The following is an 18294-nucleotide window of genomic DNA, read 5'->3' as shown; positions in this document are numbered from 1 at the left end:
CTATGGAGCTCTATGGCTCTCCAACTTGTGGCTTCAAGTCATTTCGTATCATTTAAAGATGTGTTTTGGGATTTCTTAAATGCCTTTGTTCACGACAGGACAGTAAGACAGTGAGAGTGAGTGAGAGAGAGAGAGAGTGAGTGAGTGAGTGAGTGAGTGAGTGAGAGAGAGAGAGAGTGAGACAGTGTGAGAGAGAGAGAGAGAGAGAAAGAGAGAGAAAGAGAGAAAGAGAGAGAGCGGGAAGGTTTCATACACTACACTGAGACATCAGTTGATGCAACTGAGAAAAGATGACTTTGTGCCTGTGCACAACTGAACCAAAGACACAGTAAATGTGAGATACAAGTAGCCTACACCAGGGGAGCGGAATTTATGTCGCGAGGGCCAAGTATGGAAATCCTGGTTTGTGGTCATAGTACGGCCAGAGATTCTCGAAGTATATAGAGATATGCCAATGCAATAGGTTGCTATGGGCACCTAACATGACCAGGTTCCGGTCTGCCTAAAGGGGCGTGTCATAATACTCCTACAATGAATAGAACAGTCCTTCAGTCTGCCTAAAGGGGGATCCCCCCCCTGCGACAGTAGAACCCGGAAACAATGGGCCAACGGAACCTCTCTCTTATCTACTCTCTCTGGTACGGCCCTTGGAGGACATCATAACATTTGAAGTGACCCCTCGAATGAAAAAGGTTTCCTACGGCTGCAGTACACTAGCATACAATATGCTAGATGGGTGCAGGGGGGGGCGGTCCTAGGGGTGTTGAGGGGTGGGGTGTCAGAGGGGGCGTCAGGTGCGAGTCATTGGAGGAACACCTCTGGACGTGTGATACACTATAGACGTGAGATACATGTACTTTAGTAGTTGCACAGCACTAGAGCACAGCCCCAGGCATAGGAGGCTAGTTCAGTTTAGTCACAAAGGCAAAGTGCAGAAACTAATTTTTTTGTCTTTTTTTGTTTCTTTTTTTTTAACATATATTTGCTTTTTTGGTTTTCATGCCTTTAGTTGAGAGGACAGATGAGGGAGTGAGAGGAAATGAGTGGAGAGAGAGATGGATCGGCAAAGGACCCGGTCCAGAATTGCACACAGGACGCCGGGCATCAGTTTAGACTGAAAATGGTCTTCATTAGACCTCCTTCATCTTGTGACAAAGTCTTAGATCCAAAAGAAATGCGTCCCGTTTGAGAGTGATTGCCATGTGAAATGTTTAGTAACGATAATATCCAACCTAATACCAATAAGGCTTTACAGGATTTGTTCTTAGTTTCAATATTGGCGTCAGTTACTGCACTTTTCCTTTGCAAAGCAGTACAGCAGGAGGAGATCTGTGGCAGGGCTTTTTCTGAACGGGGAAATAGGGGTGCTCCACCCTCATACTTTTAGTTTATATATATATATACACCGCCCGTTCACCCCCCCGCAACCTGCCATGATGCTCCCTCATGCCAAAAAATCCTAGAAAAAGCCCTGTGTGGTATACAGCATGTAGAGTAATGTTTCTCAATGGGGGCGCTACAGCCCCCCAGGGGGCGTTAAGGAGCCCTAGGGGGGCGTTGAGAAGGATACAGCTGAGTGGGGATGGGGCTTAGTTCCCATTGGGGGCATTAGTCTATTTTATTTTTCAATACTAAGGGGGGGCGTTGGCATGCTTATGATGAGCTCAAGGGGGCGTTTGTTCGGAAAAGGTTGGGAACCGCTGGTGTAGATCACTTGTTGTTGCACTCCCCAGTGGCAGGAGCAGCTTGAAGAGGCCAGGGCCCGGTTGCACAAAACACCTTAAGTTTTCTCCCTTAAGTGTGACCCTTAAGGGCTCATTTTCCCTTAGCTAAGGGATCTACTTAAGGGGGTTGCACAGAATGCCTTAAGTCCTTCCCTTAGGTAAGGGAAAGCCCTAAGGGATTTACTACAGTAAAGAGGAGTTTACAACGGTAGAATTCTATTGTTTCCAAGGAAACTTTTTAAGTCATTCTTGAATATTCTTCTCAAAACATCGTTAACCATTCTGTAGCTATTTATCTATAGGCCTAAACATGGACAATGGTAAGGCTAGAAAGCCAAACTGGTCAGAGGAAGAGAAAGTGGTATTATTAGAGGAATTTAACAAAAGAAAAAACATAATAAAAAGCAAATTCAACCCTCAAATAACGGCCGCGAAGAAGCAGCAACAATGGGAAGAGACCACCGCGACCATAAACTCGAGAAATATGGTGAAGAGGACAGTGGGGGAGGTCAATTTTTTTTTTAAACCTTGCGGTCCAAGCGAGGAAGGAACAACACCATCCTATGTCCATGGCTTAATTGTCGAACCAGATGTCTGGTTATGGAATACTGTGCTCCAACAGTTGTGTGCGTGCATGTGTTTGAGTGGTTCAAAGTGTGATTGTGTGCTCTGATCGTCGCATTGTTGCGGTTGAAATGACATCTTCTTGCATGCATAGCCTAGCCTACATGAGCCGGGTGCTTGGGATATCGCAGGCAGCACCTGAGCATAGCGTTGTTCGCAACATGTGCCCCGCCCGCCTCTCTTCACCGGAGCCACTCCGCGCTCCGCGACCTCCCTCTTTACAAATTAAGCACCGCTCCAAACGTTCTCCTCTCTTCTCTTAGCAGACGTGGGCTCTACTCCCCATGCATTATTTTGTATTTGTGATATCATTCCATTTATCTTTAGTTTCTTCCGCGTTGTTTTGGAAGTGTCAAGCGGTAGGCCTAATGCGAATTATAAGAATTATAATAATTGGCTATGGCGCAAGCACTGGAGAAGTGCCGTGTGTCTCACCTGCATTTTCGAGCTCCTAAAACAACTCCCAAACAACTCCAGTGTCATAATTAACACAGCGAGGATCATTGATCTCATCTTCATGCATGTTAGCAAAATAAATGTGGGGTTTGAGGGCAATAAAAACATTTGGTGATGGTGGGACAATGGACGAGACTGTGAGGGAGGATATTAATGAATGGGCTACCCTAACCCCGCGGCCATAACTTCATCCGAGAATCTTCACAATGAGGAAACACTGAATATACGCACATATTCGAATAAAAATTAGACGTTTTGTTATGAGGACTTGATGTTATAGGTCTAATGAAGTGCCACCCAAAAATGTTCTGGCCCATCCAAAGCTGATTTTCTGGCGCCGTGCCTGGCGCAATCATCAGCTGCAAGACGGCAGGGAGAGCACAACTCCTGTAGCATGGTCCAATTCGAGACGGTCGGATAATTCATATAGGCTAGGCCTATGGATTGTCTATCAAATCTATAATTAATAATTAACGGTTCGTCGGTAAGCGTGCCTATCCATTGGGTTCTCCCGATCGCGGAAAACTCTTATTTGATCGTTGATCACGTTGCTGAATGTGCATAAACTCAGCCATGTCTGACTTAAGGCGACGATATCGGTCCCTCAGATATTTTCCCTTAACTTGGTTGTTAAGGTCTTTTGTGCAACGATTTTAAAGAACTTTAAGGGATTTCTTAACTTTAAGGGAAACTCTTAAATATTTAAGGGGAAACCCTTAAGGAAAACTTAAGGGGAAATTTTAAGGGTGTTTGTGCAACTGACTTTCACTTAGGGGACCCTTAACTCAGACTTTAAGGGAAATACTTAACTTAAGGTGTTTTGTGCAACCGGGCCCAGATCCTACACAGGGGTGGAGCTATAGGGGGGCAAGCAGGTCATCTGCCCCAGGGCCCTTCTGTATTGGTGTAGGGGGCCCTACTGTCAACTTGGCAAGTCAAATGGGGGCTCTGTCAGTGTCTTGCCCTGGGGCCCAGATAGCATATTCCCCCGACATAAGCCCATATTGTTCTCCTAGATCAGCTTAGAGAGTAAAGAATTAGCCAAACAGACTTAATCCCAACAAGGTTAGGGGTTCAATTCAACTCTGGTGCTTGCACACAGACAACGAGGCAGGAAACATCCATAATATGGGACTGGGAGAGTTGCTTTGATTTTACACATTTGCTGAACAAACACCGGTGGGGCCAAAGGAAAGAAGAAGTAGTGTAGTAGTATACACTGCAACTGCACACCGGAAGGACAGTATACAAAAGCCAGTCATATGGGGTTGGGAACATTTGCAAGGTATCTGTCCCGTCGTGTTGCACATGCTGTTCGCTGTTGTCATCTCCTATCCTGCGCGCTGTCACCACCTTGTCACCACGAGCCATATCTCTCCTCCGTCTCTGTCAACGGAGTAACAAAAGGCAATAAGCCGCTCGGGCCTTTTCTTGGCGTCCTTGACGGAGCAACAAAAAAAAAAGAAAAAAATGGGGCAAAACAGGCTTTGCATACAGTACCCACCCAAGACGTTTGTCAAAGGAGGAGGGAGGGGAAATAGACACTGTTAACCTCCTAGATAAACATCTTTGAAGCAGCGCTTGTGACATAGGCCTACTTTCTGAGCTGATTCGATTGTGCAGGCCACTGGCTGTATGTGAAGTAAACCAGGTTATACATGAGCAGGCCAATGGCTCCATGTAAACCAGGTTATATGGAGGCTCAAGGATCCTTTGTCACATGGCATGTTTGCCTACCTTACCTGGGGCCTCATGTACACAAAACTCATTTACACACAAAAAAGCTTTGTAAGCAACTGTCCACAAAAAGTAAAAGTAAGTAACTTTCCACAAAAAGTGCATGTGTAACTTACTAAATTTCAAGTGAAATCAGACTTTAACCTGCATGCAGAGGACTGATACAATTGAGATTTTCAGCTGCAAATGCTCCAGCAAGTAAGTTAATCGGAAGTGATCAAATAAGGTCAATTGCCCTATAAAGGGTTAAAAGCCCCTCTCTAATGTGAAACTCTACAACTGGTTAATTTCTCTGTAGCTTTTGACACAGAATAGTCAATTCTTCTGTCACTATATTTAGAAATCATATCCAGAGGACTTTAAGACTAAAAAGAAGACTTCCAGAGTTTAATATCCTGTGTATTATTACATGAACGAACCACAGAATTATTTCGCCACATATTTTGGGCTGGCCAAAGACCTCATTTTATAACACAAGAAGAGTTTTACAATTGGGCCTGCTGCTACCATTTAAAAAATCTGTAAAAGTAGAAAATAATACTAAACGTAAAGGGCTTTGACGTTCCATCTGCAAATGAACCCATGTTGGGGGTGGAGAGGATAACATCAGCTGTCAAGATCACTGATTGGAGAGTGGGGGTGTGGGATGTGGTGGGGGATGAGGTGTGGTGTGATGTGTGGTGTAGGAAGGGGGTCAGCAGTAATTGAGACCTTGCGATTAACCCCCAAGTGATGAGGAGAAGCCAGGACCAGCACACACAGTAGGGAACTCCAGAGGGGGTTGGGTGTGGGGGTGAGGGGGTATGGGGTGTGGGGGTGAGGGGGTATGGGGTGTGGGGGTGAGGGGGTATGGGGTGTGGGGTGTGTGGGGTGTGGGGGTTGCCAGGGCTGGTCTGGGATGAAAAAAACTCAGGCATTGCATGTTCAGTCAAGAGTGGCCCGCCAGGAATTGAGAGAGGCATTAAAGCCTGTGACAACAGTCTCCTTTCAGTTATCTACGTATTACGAGCTATTTTGACCACAACAGCCAAAATTAATATTTACATCTGACTTGGAGATCAAGATGAAGATGTCAGATGTAGCAGCGTGAGGACTGATACCACTGCATTAAGGGAGAGAGAAACAGGCCAAAATCATCAACAGTCCACTGGGCAAGTGCCCTGTATGCCTTATGGCCAATCCAGTCCTGGTGGTGGCGCTTGGTGAATGGGGTGTTGAGGGGGCAAGAGTGCCTGCTGTTGGAGCAGACGACCTCTGACAATCACTTATTCAGAGAGCCCCTGGTCAATGTTGCCAGATTGGGCTGTTTCCAGCCTAATTGGGCTGCTTAAGATGGCCATCTGGCAGATAAAAAGGGGCATTTGGGCTGGGTTTTTTGCACACTTTATCGCCATAGAAATCAATCGAATTTAGTAGTTAAAATTGGGCGGAATTTTGTGGTTCTAGGCGGGTTTTGAACATTTTTTGGGGCTGAAAATCATTAGTCTCTCATCTGGCAACCGTGCCCCTGGAATGTGGCGTTGGGGGTCTGAGCAGGTCAGCTATCTCTGGAAAAAGATCTACTCCCTTGTCTTGTCTACGCGCTCCCCAAGTGCCCCGGCAACTCAACTATCTCTCCGGTCCGGCTAGTGTTGAGCACTGCCAGAAGCTTTAAGGGGGGATGTAAGCGGTGTGTGTGTGTGTGCCTCAATAAGAGACGCTGTGTGTGTGTGTGAGTGTGTGTGTGTGTGTGTGTGTGTGTGTGTGTGTGTGTCCCTTTTTTGTCAGTTAAGGAGACAAACACCTACCACCATGGTCCTTGATAAAGATAAAGATTTTTTTCAGGTCACCTGAAAAGATTTTGGAGAATTTCATATAATTCCCAAGCTACAAAATAGCTTTTCCAATGATTGGAGCCGTATGCCTCCGAGGCTCTGACGCAGCTAACCAACCATCTTGGCGAAGAGAGGTTCTGCCGGAAACAACGCAACCTTAACTCCTCACACCAGTTACGCGTCGCCCACCCACACACTCACTCACTCACTCACTCACCCCCCTCAAACCTATACTTTTAAAACTAGCATGCTTGTCATGCCTTTCCATTGTACCGTCAACACCACAGTGGCACTTTACGAGCTGGGTTTCAGTAGACTGGTCATTATCACTCATCCACACAAACAAACAGATAGTTGCCCTGACCGCTGACCCCCGTCCCTGAACAGGTCAGAGAAACAAACACTCGAAACACACTTTCCTCCTCCACAGTCCCTTCCTCCCGTCAGCATCAACCTTGGAAGGGGAGGCGAGTCAAAGAAAACACATTTGGCTTCTGGCACTCACAGGCTTCAAGTCAAAAGGCCAAAGTGGAGAAAAAAAGCAAATGCAACAATGTTTTATTAAGTGTTACCATTGGTATGAGATCACTGTGAATAGGGAGCTAAGCAAGAATGATCAAAAGGTGATTGGGTTAGTTAGGGTGTAGGCTTCCATGGGGCGATGAATCTTAAAAATAAAAACATACTCTGATGAACCAAGATGAACAAAGCCCTGCATCCATCACCACAGCCTTGGGTACAACATGTCGGATGCATGCTGCTGAACAATCAGGAACTTTTTAGTTTGAGCACTGGCCTGTGGCTATTGCATCTGAGCAGGTTGGCACGTTGTCCCTTTTGTCTCTAGTCTCTACCGTTCTGAAAATAACTTTTGTGTCAAAAGTTACGTCAGGTTTGCATGCCTCAAGGGCTCCGAGGCGGCGGCTGACAAAAGCAGCACCCACACTCGAAACATGAAAGCCGTGCGTCCCTTCACACCCTCATCTTAAGGGTACCTGCCTGCCGAACAATGTACAGGTAATTCCTCGAACGTTCCTCCAGGAACAGAATGTACACATTCCTCCTCGCCTTCGCTGCCCGTGCGCCCGCCCGTGTGTGTGTCCGTGCGTCCGCCCTCCCTCCCTCCTGTCAGCCACCAACCACCAAGTGTTGCCAGATTGGGCTGTTTCCGGCCCAATTGGGCTGCTTCGGATAGACGTGTGCGGGTAAAAATTGCATTTAGCAGAAAAACCCGCCCAATTTCTGCCATAGAAATCAATAGAATTGGGCGGGATTTTGTGCTTCCAGGCGGGTTTTGAGCATTTTTTGGGCTGGAAATCATCAGCCTCATCTGGCAACCCTGCCAACCACAGAAGGACACTGTGTTGCGGAACTCAGCGGGGGACGTCACGTTAAGAAGAGCAAGCCTGCCCATCATCATGTTCTGAAATCAGCCAAGCGTATGGAAACAGCTGACATTTACCTGACATCCCACCTTTTCAGGAGGAGTCCTCAGGCTCAGGAGGAGAAGAGGAACCAGTAATGCTCACTTAAGGGTGCCCAAATCCGCAGGAAATGTGCCCAGACTGAGCTTGAGCCTCAAAGACATAACCCCCCTTCTTATGCATCCTTCCTGGGGCCCCTTACCTAAAGTCTTTCCCCCTTCTTTACTATCCACTGTAATACTGCTTTCTGTTGGCTCTTCAACTTGACTGTGAAGCAGCTTTATGGGTCATTTCTTTGTTTCATAGTTTTCAGAAACAATCTTGTAAAAACTGGAGGTGCTTGCCCTCGAGATAGTGTTATGACAATTGTTGTCCTGTGTGTTTGAGCATGGATACCACAATGCATCAGCATAACCATTGCAACCCACATGCACAAAAACAAAAAAGACGCAATTACTGTTGGCAAAGTCATTTCAAATTTCAAGTCAAATCTATTCTGCAAGTTTTACCCACCAACCAAACAAGATTAGAGCTACAGCAACATCCAAACCAGAAATATCCAATAAACAGTTTGCCAACATCAGTACGACTCAGTAAACAGAATTTCTTAGCAAAGTGGATTTTCCCTCCACAAATGTACTTATGTCACATTGTATCCAACAATCTTGGTGATGACTTTGGCCGGCCAATACATTACACTAGACTCTCATTGTGCAAGTAGAAACAGGAGGAACTTGCCACGATGGGGTCTCACCATCAAAAAAATAAATTAACTAATAGATTAATTTTACACATATTCTGTGCACAGTCCCTTTGAGGCACTAATCTACACTGGACTGTGTTTGTAGAGCTCAGAGTGACGGCGGCCTCATCTTCTCATGTATCTGAAACACGTCACTTTTTATTCACCCTGATAGCAATGCATGTACAGGATTAGCCTCTCAATTGGCTTTCGGTCGAAAACCGAAAGTGTCTTTCTTTAGCGTTTTCGGCCGAATATTTTCTGCGGCCGAATTTTCGGTGCACCTCTACTACATACACATACCGGTAACTATCATGTACAGTGCATGTACATGTGCATCCAGAGGATGGGTTAAGACTCACTCATCAACATGTGCTAAACGGGGGAAAAAACAAACAGATGAGCGTTCCCAGATTTCTCTAATTGAATAAAAAAGGCAAGATAATCCATCACAGAGGCCATTTCAGTAAAAGGCAGCCATTCTTCTGTCTGTACTGAGGCTGTTTTGACCGTAGGGAGGGAGGGAGAGAGGAAGGGAGGGCTGGCTGGCAGAGAGAGGTTTGTTTATCAGAGGGGACTTGACCGGTTCCCCCGTGCCCCAGTGCTGCTGACCGCTCTCCTCCACGCTGAGGAACAGAACAGAGCCCTCCATTACATCCACCATCCACCCCCACCTCCACCTCCAAGCCAACCACACCCCCCCGACTCCAAACCACACCCCCCGGACTCCAAACCATCCTCTACCACAGTGATTTTCAACCTATGGGCCGGGGTGGGCCCTGAAGGTATACCAAGTGGGCCTTGAAATAATATTCTAAAAATTATAACCACATTTTGGTGTGCGTTGCTGCTGATTTATGTGAGTTTTACTCGTCATCGGGTCAGAGGTGGGCCCCGAACATTTGTGACAATTTCGAGTGGGCCCCAAGTTGGAAAAGGTTGGGAACCCCTGTTCTATCGCTAAACTCAACCCGTCCACCCCCGGCCCCGACTCCAAACCATCCTCTACCCCTAAACTCAACCCGTCCACCCCCGGCCCCGACTCCAAACCATCCTCTTCTCCTGTGGTTTTTTTTTTTTTTTTTTTTTTTTTTTAAACAAACCTCATCATAAGCCTCCCCAACGCCCCCTTGACCTCATCATAATGCCTACCAATGCCCCCTTTACCTTTACCTACTATAAAACAAATAAAAACAGACTTATGCCCCAATGCCAACTAAGCAAGCGCCGCCCCCTCTCAGCTGTCTCCTCTTCAACGCCCCCCAGGGACTCCCGAAAGCCATTGAGAAGCACTACTGTACTCCTAAACTCAAACCATCCACCCCCTGGACTCCAAACCATCCTGTGTGCTCCAAAACGCAAACCATCATCGCTTCCCCAACACCAAACCACCCTGTACACCTCAATTCTTTCTCCCCCTTTCTGTCTCTCTTCCTCGTTCTGTGGTCTCTCCCATTTACCCACAATGCCCCCACAACAGTCCCCTTGACACCCATCTTTTGTGTTCGCTTGTCATGCTGCCTGGACCAACTCAGGCCAGAACCGAATAACAAGCTTGGCAAGCGGTTGGAGACTTGGCTATTCGGTGGTCCAATCGGTCTTTCATAATAGCTGGAGCTCGTGAGCAGGAGCACTGGCCACTCTCCTCTCTGGTTGCAGTCAGTGTTGCCAGATTGGGCTGTTTCCCACCCAATTGGGCTGCTTTGGATGGCTGTGTGCTGGTAAAAATGACATTTAGCAGAAAAACCCGCCCAATTCTTGCCATAGACATCAATAGAATTGGGCGCGAGCGGATTTTGTGCTTCTAGCCGGGTTTTGAGCATTTTTTGGGCTGGAAATCATCAGCCTCATCTGGCAACCCTGGTTGCAGTGGTGTACGAGTGACTGGCTAAGCACTGAAAGGGCATCAGTGGGGCGGGCCGGTGTGGTGTGGGGGTTTTCCAGGTTACCTACTGACCTGGCACGAGGGAGCACAGGTGATTTAACCAAAAACCAGCAACCAGACACTGGCCTTTCACACACATGAATGAGGATATGTGCCCTCTGACACACTGCTGCCCGTGTGTGTGCGTGTGTGTGTGTAAGAGAAAGAGAGGAGAAGAGGAACCTTTTGTGTGTGGGTGTATTGGACGGCCTGTGTGTGTGTGTGTGTGAGCGTGCACTTACGTTTGCAAAAATACACACATCAGTGTGTGCTTTTTATTAACTCCCCAATTGTTGACATTGAATCTCCAGTTTAACTACACGGACATCAGAGAGGCTTTGTAGTACCCTTCGAAAACACACCCATGACACCTCACACACACACAAAAAACACATCATCCAAACAATGATGCATGTATGCATCACAAGAATTTGGAAACCATCAATGTGTGCTGTGTTGTTGTGGGGCAAGTGGGGTGTGTTGTTGTGGGGCAAGTTCCACATTTCATCACGAGTCATCAGCTAGTCAGCGTGGGGAGCAGGACAGGACGGATGAGAGGGTGGAGATGATGAGGAGCGGAGCAGCACGGCAGCCGGGCTGGTGACACGTCCTGTGCAGGGCTTGACATTGACTTTTTTTCCGCTTGCCGGCCACTGTGGCTAGTGGTTTTCCTGAGTCACTAGCCATCCAGCTATTCTATTAGCATTACCCACAATTTGTTTTTATTTAGATTTTTTAAAAATCTTTTATCATGATGCTGTACATCTAACCTCAGAAGATGAAGTGCTTAAAGAAAGAAGAGGAGTGCATGGGTTTCTACATGGATATAGAACAAACAAATAGAAACTGAGTAGCAGATTTTTCTTGAACTAAAATACAAACAATTGATACACAAGGGGCAAAGTGCAGAATATACGCTATTCTGATAAGTCGCACCATAGAATAAGATACCTGCCAAATTGGCTAGTGACACTGAAATTGTTACCAGCCACAGCCAAGTTTTACCAGCATTTGGCCGGTTGGCTGGTGCCAGTGTCAAGCCCTGGTCCTGTGGCACACAGGCACGCGGATCACGTCACTCATACTGGTGACACGTCTTGTGGCAGAGGGCATGGGGATCACGTCACACAACCACACGTGCCAATGATTAGAACATGGGCACAGGCTGCTCTGTATTGTGCCAACATGTGTGTGTGTGTGTGTCAGAGAGAGAGAGAGACAGCGAACGAGAGAGAGAGACAGAGAGAGAGAGTACACAAAACTACAGAGAGGGAGAGAGAGAGAGAGAGAGAGAGAGAGAGAGAGAGAGAGAGAGAGAGAGAGAGAGAGAGAGAGAGAGAGAGAGAGAGAGAGAGAGACAGCGAACGAGAGAGAGAGACAGAGAGAGAGAGTACACAAAACTACAGAGAGGGAGAGAGAGCGAGAGCGAGAGATCCCAAAACTCCACATCTAGGCTAGTCGAATCTAGGGCTGCTGAGTAAACAGTGATTGGAGCGTTCTGAAGTTGCAGCAGGCAGGCGGCTCGGGACAATGAATGCAGACCTCATATAACCCCCCCAACACACACACACACACATACACACACACACACACACACATACACACACACACACACCTTCCCTGTACACACATATACACACACACACACACACACACGCAGAGCTGAATCAAACATCCTCTGCCCAGCTCAAGTCCCCGAGGCCTACGCCGTTCCAATCCCACACGCAGAGCAGAGCAGACCAAGACCAACACTCCAAGTCCCAACAGCACGCATCAATTTAAACTTTGGAAAAATCTCTAACTTACACTACGGATGTAGTATTAACCCAAACTGTTATCCATGGCAATGGCAGGGGGATGCCAACGACGCTGCAGCTGAATGCAAGAGTGTTGCGAAATAAATAAAGTTAAATAAACATTCCCTGTGGCGTGTTAACTGGCAAAGACAAATGCAATCTCGCTGTCAAAATCAGAACTGGCTTGACAGAGGGAGCATGAATCAGAAGCAAAATGCACAGCCTTATAAAATTGTGATGACAAACGATTATAATCACACAGGTCGGTCTCATGACTAAGTTTGCCACTGATGGGAAGGGCCTGAGGCAACCTCCTGCCCTGTAAACTTTACTTAATGACTAATATCAAGAACTCTGCATTCACATGTTCTCTTGTCCACAACAACAAATAAACCCCCAGAGAGGCTTTATGAATGATGGCAGGCACTCACAGCTGGGGGTTAAACTAGGACACATGTGGCCGTGTCTCCAAGGGGCAACCATGAGGGGCTAGAGCAGGGGTGGGGAACCTTTTTCATTCGAGTCACGGCCACTTCAAATTCATCCGAGGGTCGTGAAAGTCCTCCGAGGGCTGCATTATGAAAACAAACCAGGGTTTCCTCCCTGCACTTTAGGCCTGCTTTGAAGGCAGTCACCTATATTAAAACAGACCCCACCTTCTATAGGTCCCCTGAATATGACTTAATTGAATTGCAAATGTGTTATCTAAATTAAATTTACATTACAAAATATGTCATATTTCATGTGAAGTCGCATAACAATAAAATTACATTGGGGGCCGGATAAAATGGCCTCAAGGGCCGCAAACGACCCTCGAGACATGCGGTTCCCCACGCCTGGGCTAGAGAGGTCACCATGGCCTCCTTCTCTCCTGTGTAGAAGCTAAATCATGGCTTAGCCTTACCATTGCATGGACATGCCAATGCATGGGGACGTCCTTTCATAATCTTACACTAGTTAGATGAGTTGTACCCATGCAGCGGTGTCTTACAGGTGGGCAAAGTGTAGGGCTGTAACGATATTGTATCGAACCGAGAAATCGTGATATACAGAGTCACGATACTGTATCGTGATACGAGGAGGCAGTATCGTGATACGCCCTTTCAAAGTTTTATTACCCATTAGTCTAGAAAACAACCTTATGATTTGATGTGATAGTGTTTCCAAACTTCAGGGGAGATACTTTTCAGAAATCGTGGGGTGTATCGGACCGTATGTCAAAAATAGTGATACGAACCGAATCGTGAGTTGAGTGTATCGTTACAGCCCTAGTTAAGTGTGACCAAGTTACCAGTGCCCCATGTATTTATGGGGGCTCACACCATGTCTGAGTTATGTAGATATCAGTGGTGGTGGGGGGTGGGGGGGTCCATTGGAGCTGATTGTACATATGGCCCTGTAGCGAAGGGGAGTAGAGTTGCCCAGCTACCATTGCATGGACATGCCAATGCATGGGGACGTCCTTTCATAATCTTACACTAGTTAGATGAGTTGTACCCATGCAGCGGTGTCATACAGGTGGGTAAAGTGTGACTGAGTTACCAGGGCCCCCATGTATTTATGGGGGCTCACACCATGTCTGAGTTATGTAGATATCAGTGGTGGTTTGGGGGGGGGGTCCATTGGAGCTGATTGTAGCGAAGGGGAGTAGAGTTGCCCAGCTGGGACTCGAACCCAGACCTTCTGGGGGAGTAAACTGGGGGCCAGGCTCGTTGGCATGACAGTCAGAACACACCCACAACCCTAGTGATGGTCACTCCATCACAGGCCCACAATTTGCTGCTAGTATGCTCCCGTACGCAGGTGTGTGTTTAAAAGACTAAACTAAATAATTCAGTACAATTAATCCCACAACATTTCCAGTTGGCAAAGCGAACCGTCCTCCTTACCTGTCATCATCTCCATCCATGACGCCGATGGGGATGCCAAAGAGGCTGTTGACGGCCGGCGTTCCTATGGACAGGCCTGACGGGTCTTTCCCTGCCATGCCAGGAGGCAGCTGAGGTAGAGCATCCGACTTCCGGCGGGCGTCCTCGCTCTGCGGCAGCCCCATCCCCGTCCGGGAGCCCTGCGGCGGGCTCTGGATCCCGACGCCACCTGCTGCCGCCACCAGGGCCTGAGTCGGCAGAGTCTGGGGGGCACTGGGGTTGCCAGACGACATACCAGAGAGCGCTGCGGCGGCTGCTGCTGCTGCCGCCACCACCGCCGAGGGCATCGTCTGGCCACTAGGCTGCGATGGATGCACCCCTACTCCCCCCTGGAGCAGACCCACGACCCCCGCTGCGGCGGCGCCTGCTGCTGATTGCTGAAGCGGGAGACCCTGAGCTGACGCGGCCTGTCCACTGGACAGAGACCCTCCTGAGGAGGGCACTGCTGCATCTCCCACGCCGGTCAGGAGGCCCAGGATGTGGTGGACAGGGACGCCGGCGGGAGTCATGACCGGGGAAGGGCCCTGGTGGTTGAGGGGAGCTCCCACAGGGAGTGAGGCCACTGGAAGTGTGTGCGTTGCGGTGGAGGCGGCGGCGGCGGCGCCTGAAGGCTGGGGCGTCGCAGCCGGCTGTTGCTGCTGCCTGTAGTCAGGCTGGGAAGGGGGCATGGCTGGCTGGAAACTATGGCTTGCAGGGTGCTGCTGCTGCTGCTGTGGGGAGTATGGGAACTGCTGGGGCTGGCTAGACGGGGGCATGACTGGGGACTTCACCATGTGCATGGAGGAGTTGGGCAGCATCTGCTGCACGCCGTTATGTCCAGGGGCGACCAAGGTTTGCGAAGCCCCCCCAAAACCCTGATGCGAGATGCCATAGCTCTGGGCCTGCACCTCGCCCGGAGGCGCAGACACATAGCCACTCTCCGAGGCAGACTCGGAGTGGGTGGCCACGGAGCTACTCGTGTCCCTGTTGTCAGCATTGTGGTCCAGAGTGACCAAATGCTTGCTGCTATCCACAGTCCTACTTGCAGAACTTTCCGAACTTTCTTTGTCATAGAACTCCGTGCACGTCCATCTGCCCCGTTTAAAGGGCTCTCCTGTACCATGGTCTAGTTTGATGACCCTGAAACGTGAACTGCAGCTAGTTGTTGTTGAACTGGGGGCAGCAGCTGGGGCCTGCGGAGTACTGTTGGACTGACTTGCAACCGCTGCAGTTGGCTGCTGAGTGGACGCCGCGAACGTGGTCGGTGGCACACCACCACCTCCAACATGCGCGTTGGCATGAACACCGGCAGCGGGTCTGTAAGCAAGCCCGCCGTTCGCTGGATTCGACACTGCCGCTACATGCACATCCTGAGGTATATGAGACTTTGTGATAGCGGAGGTCGTTTCTGACTCAGACACGTTGTTTAGAGTTTCCTCTGATGAACTAATATCGCACACCTCCGGGTCGTAGTCGGCCCTGGACACGTCAAAGATTTCCGATGACACGTCTTCGGTCCTTGATTCGTCTGGGTCGTCCAGACTTTCGGTGTCGTCAGTGATGCTGCTAGCAGCCACCTGAGCCTGTGTCACACTTGTGATTTGAAAGCAACTTCTCTTTTTACCCGGCATTTTCGACATTTTGAGCAAAGTAATGATCTCCACCCCGTCAATGAGATTAAAGTGTATTGAGATTTGAGTCTCAACTCGGAAACACAATCTAAATGTCAATACACTAGCTGGTTAGCTTAGCAGACAAACTCAGTAACAAGTTCACAGTTGGTAACTGATAGAGCGACGGTAGCACGTCATCTTCATGGCTCGCCACTCCTGTTGCATTTTACAGTCTAAAAACAAATGCTCGGAGATCCAAAACGGTTCTCCCGTTATCCAAACGGACACCAACCTCAGTATAAACATAGACTCTGCACAAGGGGTAGTAAAAGTCGGCCTGTTCCGCAAAGTAGCTAACGTTGGTGTCCCGGGTCCGGAGTTGCCAGAAGGCCGCTGTCGCAGATACAGCTAACCAGCTGCTATCGTTACCACAGTCTGAGGCGGACCGTCCGTCACCACAATCCTCTTCAAAACCACATCCTTAACTGGGAACCAGCGTGTAAATCATCGTGAGAAAAGTTAATGTCCACCTCGGTCTTTTCACGACAAAACAGCAACTTCAGAAGAAGATATACACCGGAAAGGAAGTAAATTTAGCCTCCCTTGTAGCACAGTCCGTCCCATCTACAGGCTGCTGTTGCTGTATTTCACAAGCTAACGGCGTTTCTCTTCCTCTCTGTCGACAAGATGGCAAGAAAAAAAACGCAATGCATACTGGGAGCAGGGCTACAACTACGTAATAAAATAATGAGGAATACGGAAAGATACGCAGTCGTAAACTTGAGACCACAGAAGGTGGATTCTTTGATCAGACATCATCAGTTCGTATTTTCTACGAAATAAAGTTTTTTTGTGAACTTTGTAAAATATACAGAACTATATTATATACATAGGCTTATTCCTCCCCTCCTTTGACAGCATCTTCAGCCTAACTTTTTGGAGCACTTAATCATCTTACCGGGAGAAGATCTGTAAGAAAACAATTTCCAAAACTCCAATAACGGAGCCAGCCGGGAACTAGTAGTGCTTATAATAAAGTATTTATTTCAGCCAGAAGTGGTTCAAGGGTAAGATAGTTATCTGCGAACAGAAAATGATGATAATCATTTCGCATCACATGTAGTCTAGATGGAGTTTATAAAAACCTGAGCACAAACCTATGGGTGACTGATAAAGGCCGTCAGACGGTCACATGCGTGCACGCTCCAGCTGCAAGGGCGTGTCCAGCAGATGCGATATGCCTTGTCTGAGTGAAGGTGGAGGACGGTGCATGTTCATTATTCTTCCATCTATTCATCATTTTCCTTTTCTTTGTTTTATTCCCACATTATTAGCGTACAGGTCATGATTTACATTTCTCATAATTTCACCACATTAATTTTATTTTATTTTATTTTGAAAGATGTAGCTTCAATGTAAATAGGCCTACGGTCTTGATGTTGGAAAAAAATACCTTGGTCATTGCATAGTAGCCTCTTACTGCAGCAGGGGTCGCCGGCGACCCTATTCACTTGCTGAAAATGCTTAACTACATAATAACTACATTGCTTTGACATTACAGAGAGCCATAGTGCTGTGCTAAGGGGTTAACAGAGTAGATAAATTGTAATCCTGGAGGAAACAAAGGGGTCTAGCACCTCATAAATAGGCCTACACACAAAAAAAATCTAATGCAGGTTATTTGCACATTAACCATAGGCCTACAGTAGTGGTTCCCAACCTTTTTTTTCAGGGACCCATGTTTTTACCATTGTAGTAAGCCTTGGTGACCCAACCGCATGAGCGCCCGCAAAATAGGGAGTTGCATGATACCCTCTGTTTCCTGTGAAAACTCATTTTAGTTCGGCTATTTTATTCCTCAATTCGTCTTTGGTCAAATATAGAACATATGTTTAATGTAGCACAGAATATATTAGTTAAATAAATGCTTTGTCATTTATTCAACATATGCTATATATGGTATTTAAAATGAAACCCCTTAAAATCAAGAAGGCTTCGCGACCCTCTGTGGATCTTTGGCGACCCATAGGTTGGGTCCCGACCCATAGGTTGGGAACCACTGGCCTATAGCACACGTTTGAGTACAATCAACGTCAATGACTGAGGATGCATGACGATGCACAGACAAACAGTGTTGTAGACTTACACAATGTCATATGCAAATTCAACCCACGTAGGTCTTCCTTTGCAGTCTGGCACTTGGGACTCGAATTGGCTAGCCTGATTATCACTGACTTTCAAATTTCTTCGAGACTTGGTCTGACCAAGAGCACAAGTGCATGGTTGACCCGCCTCCCTTGGTTTGCTACTGGTTGTTTGCTTCCTGACAAAGTGGGAGGAGTTCCTGTTTTTCGGGAGATCTGAAACAATACTTACATTGCTCTTGGCCGGACTAGAAGCAGCGCCAAAGTTGTTGCGTCACTAGGAGGGCATGGCCTGGCTACGAACAAGCAACCTTTGATTTGGGATGGGAGGCAGAGGTACGATACCACTGAGCTAAATAGTAATAGCAGAGAGGGTTTATAGAGGAGAG

General features: G+C 47.7%; 1 protein-coding gene across 2 annotated transcripts in view; it reads right to left on the bottom strand.

The window, feature by feature from the left end:
• LOC134450601 (TSC22 domain family protein 2-like) overlaps window positions 1–16428 on the bottom strand; it is a 54249-nt gene extending 37821 nt beyond the window's left edge. For both annotated transcript variants that reach the window (XM_063200455.1, XM_063200456.1), the window contains exon 1: window positions 14131–16428. In XM_063200455.1, coding sequence (XP_063056525.1) covers window positions 14131–15788 — 1658 coding nt within the window. In that variant the 5' untranslated portion in view covers window positions 15789–16428. The remainder of the gene's footprint in view (window positions 1–14130) is intronic.
• Window positions 16429–18294: the final 1866 nt, after the last annotated feature.

The sequence above is a fragment of the Engraulis encrasicolus genome, chromosome 6, assembly GCF_034702125.1.
Source record: "Engraulis encrasicolus isolate BLACKSEA-1 chromosome 6, IST_EnEncr_1.0, whole genome shotgun sequence".
NCBI lineage: Eukaryota > Metazoa > Chordata > Actinopteri > Clupeiformes > Engraulidae > Engraulis > Engraulis encrasicolus.
Note: the sequence above shows the minus strand (reverse complement) of the source record. Positions and strands in the feature narration are given on the sequence as shown.